The sequence below is a fragment of the Eurypyga helias genome, unplaced genomic scaffold (genome assembly GCF_000690775.1).
Source record: "Eurypyga helias isolate BGI_N326 unplaced genomic scaffold, ASM69077v1 scaffold19112, whole genome shotgun sequence".
In the NCBI taxonomy this organism is placed as follows: domain Eukaryota; kingdom Metazoa; phylum Chordata; class Aves; order Eurypygiformes; family Eurypygidae; genus Eurypyga; species Eurypyga helias.
In genome coordinates this window covers 19,787-34,807 of record NW_010236980.1, presented here as the reverse complement: position 1 = coordinate 34,807, position 15,021 = coordinate 19,787, and the positions used below count along the sequence as shown (strand labels likewise).

Sequence of the window (15,021 nt, the reverse complement as noted above, 5' to 3'; positions counted from 1 at the left end):
TTTCTCTCTCCTCTTTCTCTTATTTTTCTTAAATACATTTCTGCTCTCCAGACCATGTGTCTGTGAGACATCACGTACCACTTTCCAGAATTTCAAATTACCAACTTCTTTTGGACTCTGGTGCAAGTAATCTGCCTTTCATAGCTGCCTGTCCTCTTGCCTGGCAATTTGACTCTTCCAGCAACTCCCAAAGAAGTCTTGTCCTATCCACCCCCTCACTACTTGTAAGTTTTCATCTCCTCTGCTTAACATATAAATAACATCAGCTCTAGTCATCGTGTGGGTCCCGGCATCTTCAGCTCTTCTCTGCTTTCATAATAGCAGGAGCATGTTGTTCCTTTCCTCTTACTGGTTTTAGGATGGAGGTGAGAACCAGGGTATACAGAACAGATAAGGAATATGGAGGAGAAAGAAGTAGTGTTGGGCTCTTTCTGCTTTTTTTGCGCCCCCCCATGGTTGCCTGCAAAAAGTGTGTTATATCTTTCTTTGTTTCAGCCCATTCGGTTTCCTGCTCTTCCCCAGAAATACAGAGATAGGTTGGTTTCCACCAACCAAGAAGTTGGTTTCCACTGTGTCCGGTTCACTTGTTTTCAGGACAGTGGTGTTTCGTGGTACCAGCCTCAGGCAAAAGCACATACTTGTGAAGATGCCCTCTGAGTAGGCAGGATGGCAGTACCAGTACTGGTACTAACTTCTTAGCTGACACTTTGGACCTCTCTCCAGTCCTCAGTGTGACCTGTGCTTGCACCTCAGGTACAGGGAGGAGCTGAGAGAGTAGGGCTTAGAGCAAGCCAAGCTTTGCAGTGGTTGAGGATACGGTTCAAGCAGGGACTGTCACTGGTATTAGGTACAGTCAGTGCCTTGTTCTGGTGAACTCCAGTGTTTGCACGTGTGGGTGGGAACGGATGAATAAGGGTTTGTGTGTCCTGTTTCAGTGGTGCATTGTTTTTTTTCTTTTTTATTTACCCAGTTTGCAAAACCAGAGTGGCCCATGGAACCAACTCTCATGAGGTGAGTTAAATAACTTTTGCAGAGTTACCCCCTGCTTCCAGTCCCCCATGGCAGTTTGGCTGGTGCTTTCTGACCTTGTGGTAGGCAGAATGAGAGCTATGCCCAAATGACTTCCACTCCCCCATCTCTCCCTCATGTTTAATAACACTATTATACTATTATTTTTTCAGATTTATCTGAAATGAAGTTAAATATGACTTCAACCTTTTGACATGGAAGTTCTTTCTAGCACTTTCTAGCTTCTGTCATCTAGTTGCTTCTAGCAGTTTGTAGTCTCCAGTCAGCTCTGCCTGCCAGGAATCTCCCTCAGCCTCTCCTTTGGTGGGAGGTCACACTAGGTGATGTTTCCACCCAGTGTTCTCTTCCAACATGTACTCGGTACAGGTGAGAAAGTCTTTTGTGCTGCAGATGAAGCAGCTGGTTCCTCTCCTTGAGAGGAAGGGAATAGCAAGCAGGGATGGTTTCCAGGCATGTTCAGTTGTAATAACACAGTTGGAGCTGTGCGGAGAACAGGGATGGTAGAACTATCTGCCTTCCCTCCTTCCCGTAAGGCTATTGCAGTTAAAACTGTTGTGTATTCCTGGAAGGACTGCATTCCCTGTGAGTCTAGCTTCCTCTAAATTTAGATGAGTTGAGTCCTGTTTTAATTCTTTTCCATTTGTGCTTCCTGCCTTCCTGCTTACCGCAGCTCAGTTTTGAGAATCCAGCCCTCGCTGCTGGCGCTCCTAACGCCTGGCTTCCTTTGTTAACAATGTGGTCGTCGGTCCAGGTTTCCCAGCTGCTCCCAAAACATGCGGTATGTTGCTGCAGCGTCTCTGAGAGCTGAAGGCCCTGAAATAAAACATAAATCTAGACGAGCAGAATGGCTATGGCTGGAATCTTGAGTGACCAGCACTTCCTTTTGAAAATGCACTGAGATTTTTCATGTGGGCCTTAGCTTGGATCATTTCACAAGCTGACAGACACTCCTGTTAGTTTGCTGGAGCAGCCGCTATAAATTTTTGCTGTCATTCCCGAGAACACTTGAGGACTGGATTGTTAAAGAGTCTAAGACTCCAGCTTCCCTGCTGATTTTTCTATCAAAAGTTCCTCTGCAACAGCAGCCTGAAATGCCTGAACCTTTCAGTGCTTGTCCAGTCAGGCTTGGACTTCATTTCCCTAGTGAATCTTTCTTTGCTCTTCTTTCATACAGTGCATACCTCAGCCTCCTGCCAGAATTCCATTTTCTGTGCAAAATTTAGACTAAAATACAGTTGTAGACTGCACTTTATCATAGGAACTTATGACTAGAGCCTAGGAGGACCCCTGGAAAAAAGCCTGAAGTCTTGCGTGGTGCTTTACATAGTTAGTAGTAATAGTCACTTTTGGAGTTGCTGAGTTATCAAGATTGATCCAAAAGTGTATTTATGATCAGAGAGGAGCTGTCTTGTAATTGCTATTTTATGGTCAGTAGTGGCAAGGGAAGCACAGAATAAATACTCTTCCTACAGGACAGTCTGTCCAAAAGATGGAGCATAGGTCTAGAAGCAAGAAGTTGTTGCCTGTTTTATTAATGACTCCTTCTTTGGCTTCTAGTAAATCGCTTCATTTTCTGTAGAGATATTCCCACTGCAGAACTGTAACACAGCCTGACTAGAAACCTGCTTTTCTTCATGACTATTCAGAAAGTTCAAGTACTGGCTAGCAGCGGCAGCTGAAGGTGCAGGCAAGTGAATTCTTGGAGCTGTATTCATGTGTGCTAAAAACCATGGGACATCTCAGTCAACCAGCTTCACGCAGCACCCTGGGAGTTAGATGGGTTGTGAGCTAGTTCATGGGCTGTCAGCACAGAGCTTTGCAAAAGTTTCACACAGTTCCCAGTAGCCTCTGTCAGTTCTGAGCTGAGAAGATGAACTATCTGGGTTTGAACGCTTCTAAAATATAATGCTAAGTACCTGCTCATCTTACATTTGTTTGTGGGGATTAATTAACATTTGAAGAGAACACTCTAGGAACAGCACAGTTCTTGCCAGTATAATGTTACAGATACTATAATGCCTACACAGGAGGAGGAAGAGAGCAGTGTTTCTAGCCACCAATGTGAGGCAAATGAGCTATGACGTTGTTGTTGCTGTGAATCATCTTGATGGATGATTCTGCTGGTTAGAGTAGGTTTCTTGCACGGGTGGTTACCACTCACAGATTTACTCGGTGCTGTCAGGTAGATAGCACCTCGTACAATGGAGACAGAGTAAGAATATCAACTGCGAGTAGGTTTTGAATGCACGCATTGGCTTGAACTCAGAAAATGTTAATCTGCTGAGTCATTGTGCACTCTGTGGGCAATTTGGTGTTCTAATGTGGTCTACCAGATAAGCAGGAATAAGGACAAAAACGTGCTCAGACTTTTAACTATGAATATGTAATCACTGTATAATTTACCATGGCTATGTTTTTGAACAACCAAACCTATTATAATTACTGTTTTTATTACAGGAACAAACTAAGGTATTAGTAAAAAATCAGTCTGAAAGTACAGTATGCATCAAATGAACAGCTGATGATTTATACTGTAAGAGCGAGAGCGCAAAGTGGTAAAGTTTCTTTGTAAAATCCTTCTAGTGACCCTGACTTCACTAAGATACAGCTAATCCCAGAAAGTACAAAAACTGACAGGAAGCATATGGACCAGTGTAACTCCTCTGCACCATGGTGAGGCAGGAAGTTCCAATTTTATTCTGTGAATCGCTGTGGAGTCACAGAGGAGTTCTCTTTGCTTCTCTGGACTGTCTTGCATCCTTGTTTTACTCCACAACAGGCCCAAGCAGGTCAGTGAGAAAATAGTAGCAGGCATAAGAAAAAACTTGTGTTTCAGAGCTTGAGAACTTTTCTGGTAAGTGTTGTGCCTCTTGCACCGACTGAGGTAGGCAGCAGGCTCAAGACATGGATGGTTAGCTGTTGTCTTTAAGGCTCTTCAGAGGGGGAAGGTGCTCTAACCAAAGCATGCCTACCTCTGGGAGGGAAAGGAAGATAAAATGAACGCCAGGTTCTCTGGCCTTCAGCAGTCTCCTGCCATGTGGATAACAAGGCCTGGCATCACTGGAGTAACGAAGAGGTGTCAATATTCCGATAACTAAAGCTTAGGTTTTTTGTGGCTTTGAGGATAGAGAGCAAACCTGAGTTTATCCTCACTGCTCTGTAGGGGCACACTGGTGTGAAGTAATTTCTTCACCTGTGCCAGAACAGTGCTTGCTGCACATTCTGCGCTGGCAGCATCCATGCTCCAGCGACAAACCTGCAACATGGGACATCGCGGTTATGATAATTATAGCCACGTGTAAGCATGGTAAAGGAGGGGTTGATGGAAAGAGCAGTGTAACACGTGCTAAAGATATGCTGGCTTGTCAGAGTACTACTGTGCACCTACCAGCATGTCTCCCATGCTATTTGAAGGCAATGTTGTTCATCATTCAAGCCCTGTAAATGCCTTCCTTTTTGGTCTGTCTGTTCCAGTCCCATCAAGAGGTCTACCTATTTGAGGTAGTGGGTGAAACCAAGCCAAGAAAATCACTGGGCTGGCATTTCCTAGCAGTAAGAACTCCTGTAGTCTGAAAAAAGTTCTCTGATGGTGTAGGTGAAGCCCTGGTGCTTTAGGCCATTGCAACTGGCCTGAAGCAAACCACGGGAAACAGAGCTGCAGGGAAGAACTCGTATCGTTAGCACACGGAGCTGTTCCTTCTGTTGTTCTCACCGTGCACGCTTGTATTCAATACAGACTCTTGTCGCCTGTGTTGGTCCGATGTTTTACCCTTTTGTTGTACCTGAAATTGCAGTAGGTTTCCAATTAAAAGCAGCAAATGAAATTGCAAAGAGCTGAGGTGATGTTGATTGAAAATGAAAGCCACGCTGCTAGTAGTGTTTGGCGAGCTGTGTAAAACATAATGAAATAGGGCTAGCTGCTGAGAAGGAATTCACATGTGGTTGATACATATCCACCAGTGGATGTTCCCCCTCACTGCTGGCCAGGTGGTGGGTAAGCATGAAATTACGGAAAGACCTGTGCACAACTGTGTGTGCATGTTTCCAGATGGCGATCATCTTCAACCAGGAGGGCCTGAAAGCTGTTCGCCCCCCTTGCGTCATTCAGAGCTTCATCAATCACAATGCCGTGCTGTATAAAGTCTTCGTGGTCGGGGAATCCTACACAGTGGTGAAGAGACCATCTTTAAAGAACTTCTCTGCGGGAATCTCAGGTACGCTGTGCTGATTTAAAAGGAAATGTCTGTTTTCAGAGCCTTGGCAGCAAGCATGTCTTTGAAAAGGCTGCTGAAGTGGAAGCAGCTGGTTCTTACATACCATGTTTCCTCCTCTGTATTATTTCAGTAGGAAGGGAGATAACTCATCTGCTCTGGAATACATGCGAATGACATTTGTACAGTAAATATTTATGCAATGGTAACCTGAGTCTTACCTGTTAGAAAGTGTTTTATGTCATGTGGAAAGGGGGAGAAGGAGAGAAATTCTCTCATTTCACAGTAAGCTCATGTGTTATTTGTTCCGGAGTTTGTTTATAGATGTGCTTTGGAGAGAATTTCCTGGATTCCATCATTTCAGAACTTCCTCTCCATATTTTTACCTTGATTATATATGGGTGTTTAACTTAAAGACCACTTGTGCGCTCCCATCAACGAGCCTCTCAGTTCACGCAAGGCCCAGTGTTGTTAACCTTGATGGGAAGTGTCCTTTGGTTTGTGGATACGAGCTGTGTTGGGGGGAAGGAGGAATGGATTTGTCAGTTGGGACAGTGATCCTCCTGTATGTCGCTAGAAAGCAGCACTTGAAGGGTTTTTGTTAAAGTTTATGTACATTTCCTATATGGAAAAAAAGGCTGCTTTCCAGACAACTGCATTCTGCAGCCAATTAGAAGCAAAAAGGAGTTAGGATGGATGGGAGCATGGTCTGTCTGCAACTGGACAGATCTGGGAGGTGGGGATGGGAGGTGAGAAGGTACCGAGCTAAAGGAGGTGAATGGACAAGTGCCACTTTCTTGTCACTTTTCTTAGTGGTTTCTGCTGGTTTTATTATGTCCATATGTGCTCACCATTGTGTTCTGCACACAAATACGCCTTTTATAGTATATGTATAGTAGGGTCCCAGTAAAAGTCCCTGTCTGTAGGTCTGTATGCCTGTGTTTACATTTGGGTCTGCCTCTATGTCCTGATCAGATTAAGTGAGCTAGAATCTGAGTTCATGTAAACTATTAGGACAGTTGGCCCATACTTTTGCTGGAAGGGAATGTTTTAAGGCATCTTTCTAAAAATGCCTTGGCTAATGTCTCGTCTGTTAGTGCAAGACTTGAAAGTTGTCTGGAAACCCACATTAAAGTAAGTTTTTTGAGCAGATTAGGGTGTGTCTGGCTTTCTTACCCCCATGAGGGGAGTTTAAGGGAGCTTTGCTACGGGCACTTGCGCAGGCAGATGTGACGGTGAAGCAGATCTGGCAGCTGGGAGGCACTCCAGGAGCTGGAAGTACAGGGACCTGCGAAGTGGGAGGAGAGACAAGAAGAATATATGGCGGTGTCAGACTGCAGAGTAGATTTGTGTTTGCTTTTCACAGCTCCCCCATCATTACTTGTATGTGGCCCTGTGGCTGCTCTGAAGTGTCCACCCTGAGACCAGCATAGCAGAAACACTCTGCTGCTGGTGCCACCCGCGTGCTGAGACTTCGGTCCAGCTGTTCCCATGCGGGTTGTCTGTGCGGTGCCGGCAGCCTGCTGTGATGGGAATCCCAAGGGGAGACTTGTGGTGGCGGATTTCTCCCCACCAGTAAAACCTCCGGCACAGAAGGAGCAGGGCAAGAGGCGCTGGTACAGTGCTCCCCGTGGTTTCCGCTGCAGTATGTTGGTGGCCTCTGTCACCTCAAAGTGTCTGCTGCATTCCTGTGGTGCCTCCGGAAGGAGGGCAGCTCCTGACCATGAAATGTGTGTCTCCTCCACAATGGCAGGACCCTCCCCAGGTTCACAGGATCTCAGTGCGCCCTGGGTGCTATCGATCTACTGCCAGCAGTGAGCACAGCCTCTCCCTTGTGTCACACACCTTTTCATTGGAACTGTCATTTTGAATATAGCACATCAGTAGAAATTAACTTCATTATCTTACTGAACTTAGTTAATTGGCTCTGGTGAAGGAAAGGAAACCGGTTTGTATTAACCCTGTGCAGTTCTATTGATCTGTGGTCCAAAAGCTGTGGGTGACCGGCTGTGGGTCCCTGCCTGTGAAGGCAGCTGAGTGCCAGGGAGGGGAGGCCTCTGGGTGGGGTGGGTGCCAGGAGACTGCCTGGTGGGGGATCAAGGCTAGACTGCTGGGGCTGCAGTGCCATCTACTGTTCTTCGCACTAATCCTTGGGAAATTGAAATCTACAGTGTTATTTACAATCTGCTTTTAATTCCAGACAGAGAATCAATATTTTTCAACAGCCACAATGTTTCAAAACCGGAATCCTCATCTGTCTTAACAGCAGTAAGTACGCTTGGTCTTTTTTCCTCTAACGCGGCTGGAAAACTATCTAGTCCTTTCTTACCAAACCGTCAGTAGGTAGTGACTCTCCTTCACAAGTTGTCTGCTTCTGTGTTGCAGGCTGAGGTCTGTTTGGTACAACGATCCAGCATGACTGTGTACCCCTCTGGTTTTCCTTACCGAGCTCCGGTGAGGAAGTGCTGATGTAGCAGGGCTTTGCTGCTTGCCAGGCCTAAATTCCCCAGAGCTAATCTAGGCGAAGGGAAGAAGGAGGTTCTGAATGCAAATAGCTGGCCTTTTTCTGTCCAGAGAGCTTAATATGCATAAATCATCCTTCTAGGACTCAGTTCTGTGAGGAAAGACAAATGATAAAAATTCAAGCAGAGAAATTGCGTTGGACAGGGCCAGTAGCTGTCTGCGGTGTGAGCACGCCTGAGCTGTGACCACAGGACCGTTTCCGAGTGTCTTCCAAGTCCGGCAGTGCCAGCACGCCACACAGTTTTGTGCTTGCATTACCAGTCCTTTCAATCAGCTTTGCATGTATGAATCCTAACACCTTCTTGGGCACTCAGCTGCTGAGAAAGTCACTTTACAGGACTGAGTCCTTTCAATCTGCGAGTCTCCAGATTCTTTTCTGTTTCACAAGCTCTGTTGGGGAGTAGTCGGCAATGATTAAATTTTAAGCTGTGTGCAACACTGATAGGCATGCTAAATATTGAAACGGTAATTGTCCTAGTCATAAATCCCTTTATGGCTAAATTTACTTTCAAGCTGAGAGTACATTCTCCTGTGGTTTACCTGCCATCTCTCTTACGCACCTACATATTCCATACATCCTTCTGTAGGCATAACAGCATACTTCTGTTGTGTAAGAGGTTGTTTAAAAAGTGAAGAAAATTACCTCTTCCAGTTATAACTAACCTGAGTTATTCATTGTAATAAATGTTTATAGAATGATTTATACATGAAAACCCACATAGAAGATACCCCCTTTGAATTAGTCTCTGCCCTGAAGATATCAGCTGAGTTCTGTCATATGGCTCAGAGTAAGCTAACAGCAGGAGCCTGTCTTATTAGCCCTTAATCTGCACTGAAATAACAGAATGATATCCAGGGTTAAACACGCCAGCTGTATTTGGTTTTTAAAGGTGCAGATCTAGTACTTAAAATAGTGAGTGAGTCTCCGTTCATTCCTACACTGTTCTGTCTCTCAAGGAGCTGCACCAGTATGAAGAGGAAGAACTAGGTGCTGTAGAACAGGGGAACTTCCAATATGGGAAGGATTCTGAATTATGAAAGCAGTTCCTCTTTGGTGTCTTTCTCTGTTTCATGCCACCGGTTCTCTGCAATTAGATTTGGTGGATATGCACCTGGAAACCTCTGAAAATCAATCTTTCCACTAAAAAAGACTGTTTCAGAGTCCCTTAGTAATGTGTCTTTTTCCACTATAGCTGGATAAAATCGAAGGAGTATTTGAGCGGCCAAACGACGATGTCATCCGGGAAATCTCTAAGGCGCTGCGGCAAGCTCTGGGAGTTTCCCTCTTTGGAATTGATATCATCATTAACAATCAGACGGGGCAGCATGCGGTCATTGATATAAATGCATTTCCAGGTGAGAAAGGCCCTTCTGCTCATGCTTAGTGGAAACTCTGCAGGGCGTGCTTAGTGTGAAATTGCACTCTTGGTGTCTCACATCACTGCTTCCTGGGCAGGGGACAGGAGAGCAGCAGCCAGATTGTTCTGAGATCAGATACTCTTCAATCTGGGAAGGGCAGAACCTTAAGTTACATGTGGAATGTGCTATGAAACACCAGCTCTTAGGAGGTACAGTCAGATTTTAGTGGCCAGCTGTAATGTGGTTGTCATGCCCTTCCCTGTAAAGGGATGCCCAGGAACTGAAATGTGGCACTGTGTTCTGGGACCTGGCCTTTCTGGGCCTGTCCCTCATTCTGAAAATGAAAAGAAGAATAATAAATTCTATTTTAGAAGAGCCTTTTAGGATTTCTTTTTTCCTAGTCTCTGTGCCATTAAAAGTGTTGAGGGGGTGGAAGCAGCAAACTGTTCCCTTGAAAACCTCTTCCTGTGCAAACTGATTCCCCACAAAAAAACATTTGTGCAGAAAAGGAACAACACCAAGAATCTGAAGAAGCTGATAAAATTATAGGTGCACAGAAGTTGCTCTAAAAAGTTAAATATCCTTGCCGGTTCTCCTAAGTGCATCCTGGATTAAAACAACAGAAAAGAGCATGTGAAAATCGGCAAATTTGTCCTCCACCTCTTTTTTAGTGCCACATATGTCTTGGAAACAACTAAACAAGCTCCTTGACCACAGGAATTGTTAAAAGGAGCTGTAAGCATGTATAAGGGGAGGCAATAATGATCTGTCACTTGTGCTAAATTCAGTAGCCTATCACAGGAAAAAAATACATCACCTCATTTGATGCTGTTTTGCATGGGGTTTTGTTTTTGAGAATCTCCTCTCATTACCTGAATAGTGGTGCTTGTTTCCAGAGACCTACACAGGCTGTTGCATAGCTCAGTTAACCTGTCATTGAAGACTTTCAATTTTCAATATGGCTGAAGTATCTTTACATGTAGGGATCTTGCCCTGACCCCCTAGTCGTCTTAATCTTTCAGTTCAGGTGCTCAATCCCCCTGCTGCCCTGTAGTTGCCGGTGTCTGTCTGTCTCCACAGTGACTGGCTTCCTTTTAAAACTCCAGCCTGTCTATTTGCAGGTCGCTCTGCAGCTTGGTTCTACCATATGGTGGTGATGGAACCTGCAGGCCTATGAAAAGTGTGAAGTGCCAAGAGCAGTGAAACAGCCTAAATTTGGTGTCAGATGGAGCCACATCAGTTTTATGAATTGAATTATACTTCAGACACTGGGTCTTGAAGTCAGAGAGGCAGGACCTTCTTTTGCAATCCTGCATTTTGGTTTGGTGGTTTGGGTTTTTTCAACTGTTGTTTTGGATTTGGTACTTTGCACAGACTGATATTCCCCTTTTCTTGAAACATTGAAAAGTCCAGGTTGGGGAACAACTAGTGTTTACCAGGCTTGAAGCTCATTTGAACCTGCCACGCCATGGATGCCATCTTGAGATTAGTTTATCATCAGAATTGAGAGCAGTTGTAGCTGTAGGAGGATGTCATCTGTTCCCTGCTCCAGTAGCACCAGCAACTCTTCAAAAAGATTTTAAAGATAAATGTCTAAAAGCCCTATTGTGCCTCCTGTTCTGTGGGAAACCACCAGGGCTATATTTAGCAGTGGTTACCAGCTGAGATATTTAACTGTAGGCACAGTCACGTAGCATATGGGTTTTATATTTGTCTGACCTCAGGTAGGTGAGAGCAAAGACTCTGTGTCGCCTGCTCTCCTGCGGCCGTGGCTGAGCTCACCCAGCCCCAGCAGCAGCTTGTGTGCACATTCTGCAGCTTGTCACTAGTGTTGATGTGCTGTGTGCATATATGCGGTACCAGGAAGCATCAGACCTGAACTTTGTGTGTGTAAATATGCTGCCGCAAATGCAGGACATGAGCTGCCCAGGGGAAGATGCAGAAAAGCAAAGAGTGCCAGATCAGGGAGAGTCTCCTAAAAATCAGGCAGGTAGCATCTCTAATGTTGTCTTAGAGGTGCTCTTAGTCATTTCTTGAATCTACAAAGCTCAGGGGGACAGGTACTTTTTTTCAGATGCATTGCTGGTTGGACATCCTTCCTATCCATGTTCCAGGACTCTGGAGGCTGTTTTCAACATGGCAAAATCCAGGCCATTTGTAGACAGGTATTTCCAAAGTGGTTTCAGTGGGCAGTGCCAGGGTAGTACCTGCTGGAGCACGATTCATGCAACTTGTGCTTTGAGGCATGCAAAACATATCCTCCCACTGATTCCTTGTGTGACACGAACCCCAAATCCATTGCCAGTACTTTCTGAAGGTGTCGTTTAATCTGCCCTTCTTGATTTTGTTACCATCACGGCACAGTGATTTCCCACAATTGCCTTTTTTGAGAGACCTGCAGCGGCCAGTGAACAGAGCGAGGCCATATGCACGGTTTGCAGCCTTCCCCGGGCGTCCTGTGTCTCAAGAGTTGAGACACCCTGGTTCTCTTCCTCCCTTCCTGGTATTTCTTTTTTACAAGTGTGTGAAGTTTCTTGTGAGTGGCCAGGCAGAATTACTTGGGCCTTTGCAGCCAGTGTGCAGAGGGCTTGCACAGAGGAAGCCTGCCCGATGCATACAGCTTCCTTGCACTGTAACATCTGCTGCTTTCAGGACTGAATAACTGCCCATCTTATTCCCATTAAATATTTAAAGCAACTTCTTTGCAAGTTTGCCAGGTGCCCTCAAACAAGGCTGTTTTGTTTTCAGAGAGCAGACACGGAACACTCCAGGGTACTACGGGTCTCCTCTCTGAATATTAAAGCTGTTACTATGGAGATGGCTTATTCCCAGGGTGTTTGAAGCACTGAGTAGATTTGAAGGCTAATCCCATGGCTTTTACATAAGCAAGAAAGCGTAACAGGCATCTCTGTCAAGGAGGTGGAGATCTTGTTCTAGCCATAAGAGTCCTACTTGCCCCCTGCCGACCAGTGAATTATCGTGGGGAACTGGGAAACGGCGTTTTGAAATGGCAGATTTGTTTGAATCTGTTTAGGGGCCTTTGAGAAAGGAAAACTGGGAGCTGTTGTCTTACACTGTGGGTGTTTTGGGTGACCTGTTAAGTGTCTAGGAGAATTGTGACCAAATGCAGTAAAATGCAAAGCAATGTAGTAGCCTAAATAGGAGTTAATTGATTAATGTACCCATTATAAATACACCATAAAATCACCACGTTTATCTTAAGGTGAAATTATCTTCTTACCTTATGGTTTTCAGGAAGTTGGTCTCTACAGGACAATGGAGATCAAAACTGAATTATTTATGGATCTGAGGGACTCTTCTGCCCTGTGATCACATCACTAAAAGTGTTTTAAAATGCGCATTTACTTTGTGGTCTCTGGTTCTGCTCTTGTGCTGCTCAGTGAATGTGTGCTATTCACATGGGACTTCTGAACTGTTATTTATTGCTTCAGTCTCCTGTATATTACCAGGTCACCTTCAGAATACTTTTATAGACATTTTAAAACAATCAGCCTACCCCATTTAAATACACTGAATGTCATCTGTCACCTCTAAATAGTAAATCAAATTGATAACAATTTTAGGTAATGCAGGAGCAGTTACAGTCCATTTCAAGACATTGTGCTCATATGTTGCATGTCTGGTTCAGTTTTACAGTGAACGCAGTGATAAAGCTGTGCCTGGACCAGAGTGTTGAAAATAGAGCCAGAAGCTCTGTACGCCTTCTGCCACCCTTTGTGTCACCAAAAATGTCATGTGTCCTGGTGTTTGAGCACCTGTTTTAACAAGTTAAACTCTGCGCTGTAAATCGGAATTGCTTTGCAGAACACGCAGAAAGGTGGTTTCGGTACTGACACAGAAGATTGAGGTTTCTCCCAAATCATGATACATGTTTACTGTCCCTCAAGCAATTTTTCAGACGTTGCTCATAGCAGGGAACACGTTTTAGGTGTCAAGGCAGGTTAGATTAGACGAGCGTCGCGTTACTTCTTACACAGTGGGAAGCTGCCTTTTCTGTAGGGCATAGCGCCAGCCCCGCTCTCCCTGACTGAGGGTATTGCTGGGCAAATGCCAGAGCCAAGTCCAGGGCCTTGGGGAAACTGCATTAGAGCTACTTTCCATAGTAAACGTGGAAACAGGATGGGAACGATCAACATTATACCACAGAGGTTGTAACTTAGGGAAGAACCTGGACTTGGCAACAAATGATAGAATATGCCTAAAATTATGGGTACACACGCGTACTTAAGAGGAAAAAGAAACAGAAAATCTGAAAGGTGGCAGTTTTTCTTATTGGACAAAAGTATTTTTGTAGCAAAGGCCTCTGTTCCTCCTTATGCTAATCTGCTTGTGCAGTCACTCAAAATGATGTCATGGAAAAGAAGCCTTTTATTTTAACTTGGAGCACAAGGACAGCCCAAGAAATAAACCCATAGAAGAAGCATTTCAGAGAATGCATGGAAATTACTTAACTGCCTTTTTTCCTCTCCTTGATCTTTCCTTTTTTCAGGTTACGAGGGTGTTTCCGAATTTTTCACAGATCTCCTGAACCATATAGCTGCTGTCCTGCAGGGTCAGGCACCTGAGGTGACCCAGCTAAACCGCAGCAAGCTGCTGGCAGAGCAGACCAGTGGGATCATGGACGAGCGGATATGCTGTGCTAGCGCAGGCTGTCTCGGCGTCATGGGAAAAGACTCCTCCTGGATTGTGGAAAGCGAGACCAACAGCTCAGTAAAACTGCAACACCAGAGACTAGGCTGCAACTCAGCAGTGTCCCCCAGCTTCCAGCAGCACTGCGTCGCTACGTTGGCAACAAAAGCTTCTTCTCAATAACTTGCCAAGGCCATGGACTGAGAAAAAAGCCACAGGGATACAAATTGTGGTCTTAGAACCAGATCAGGCTGTAACTACAGTTATGGAAAATGAAAAAAATAAACACCAACACAAAACAAAAAAGCAAAATTAAAAAACCTTCCATGTGATTTAACCTGATTCACTGATGAAATGGACTGAAAGGGGGTGGGTGAGAAAGTGATTCAGATCCATTTCATCAGATTCCAGTTGCAAATCTGTAGTGAGTTTACACACACGTGGGTTTTAACACTAGTCCTTTCATTGTGGGAGGGTTGCCCTTTCATTTCTATTGTTCTTTGTAATCACTGGTGACCAGCATTTTAAAATCGGACCTCATGGTATCAAGAAGATTAATAATGTTGAAATGCAGTGTCTGAATGTAACAGTGCTAGAGATTTTTGCCTAAAATATTCCCTGTTCCCTTTTTCCAGGTAGGCCATTGCAAAAGAAAGCTAAGACAAGTTCAGCATCACTAAACCAAATCTCTTGAAACTTTGACCGGTCAAGATGTTGACAGGGTAGCTTGCTCTGAAGCCGTGGCGCTCTGAGTAGGACAGAGCAGGCTGGTTGTTCAGAGTGCAGAACCAAGGCGACCACCCCGGTTCCAGCTTCGCAGTTCTTCCCCCAACCTCATTGCTTCAGTCAAAAGCAGCTTCTGACCACTCGGGCCAGCAGCAACGCGTGTGATTCAGATGGGGTGCCGATAGTTAGGCTCAGTGATCAAGCATCATCCTTTCAGTCATCTGCTAGTGGTGAAATCCCAGAAGAGTTAATGGAAGCAGCCCATTTCCTAGCAGAGAATTTGATTCTCCCTTGCGCTTGTAAGGAGGCTGGGACAGCTCTGGCAAACAGAGCCACGTGTTTTCCTTGGAGCAGTGCACCTGATCTGGGGATCCTGAGGGGTAACACTCGCTGCCTCCACGGATCCGTGCTGCTGTGCATTTTGTTTTTCTTTTGCAAATGAAATATAAGGAGAGTTGCGTACCTTGGTATGAAATAGAAGTACACGGCAGCTCTAGCTCGGAGACCACATTGTTTTGTTGCA

At 45.0% G+C, this 15,021-nt stretch overlaps 1 protein-coding gene across 1 annotated transcript in view; it reads left to right on the top strand.

Moving 5' to 3' along the window:
• ITPK1 (inositol-tetrakisphosphate 1-kinase) overlaps positions 1-14,066 on the top strand; it is a gene marked incomplete at its 5' end in the record, with an annotated part of 67,152 nt that extends 53,086 nt beyond the window's left edge. The window contains 5 exons of the mRNA XM_010147304.1: positions 971-1,011; positions 5,078-5,243; positions 7,441-7,508; positions 8,957-9,119; positions 13,633-14,066. Of these exons, the coding sequence (XP_010145606.1) occupies positions 971-1,011; positions 5,078-5,243; positions 7,441-7,508; positions 8,957-9,119; positions 13,633-13,955 (761 nt within the window). The remainder of the gene's footprint in view (positions 1-970; positions 1,012-5,077; positions 5,244-7,440; positions 7,509-8,956; positions 9,120-13,632) is intronic.
• Positions 14,067-15,021: the final 955 nt, after the last annotated feature.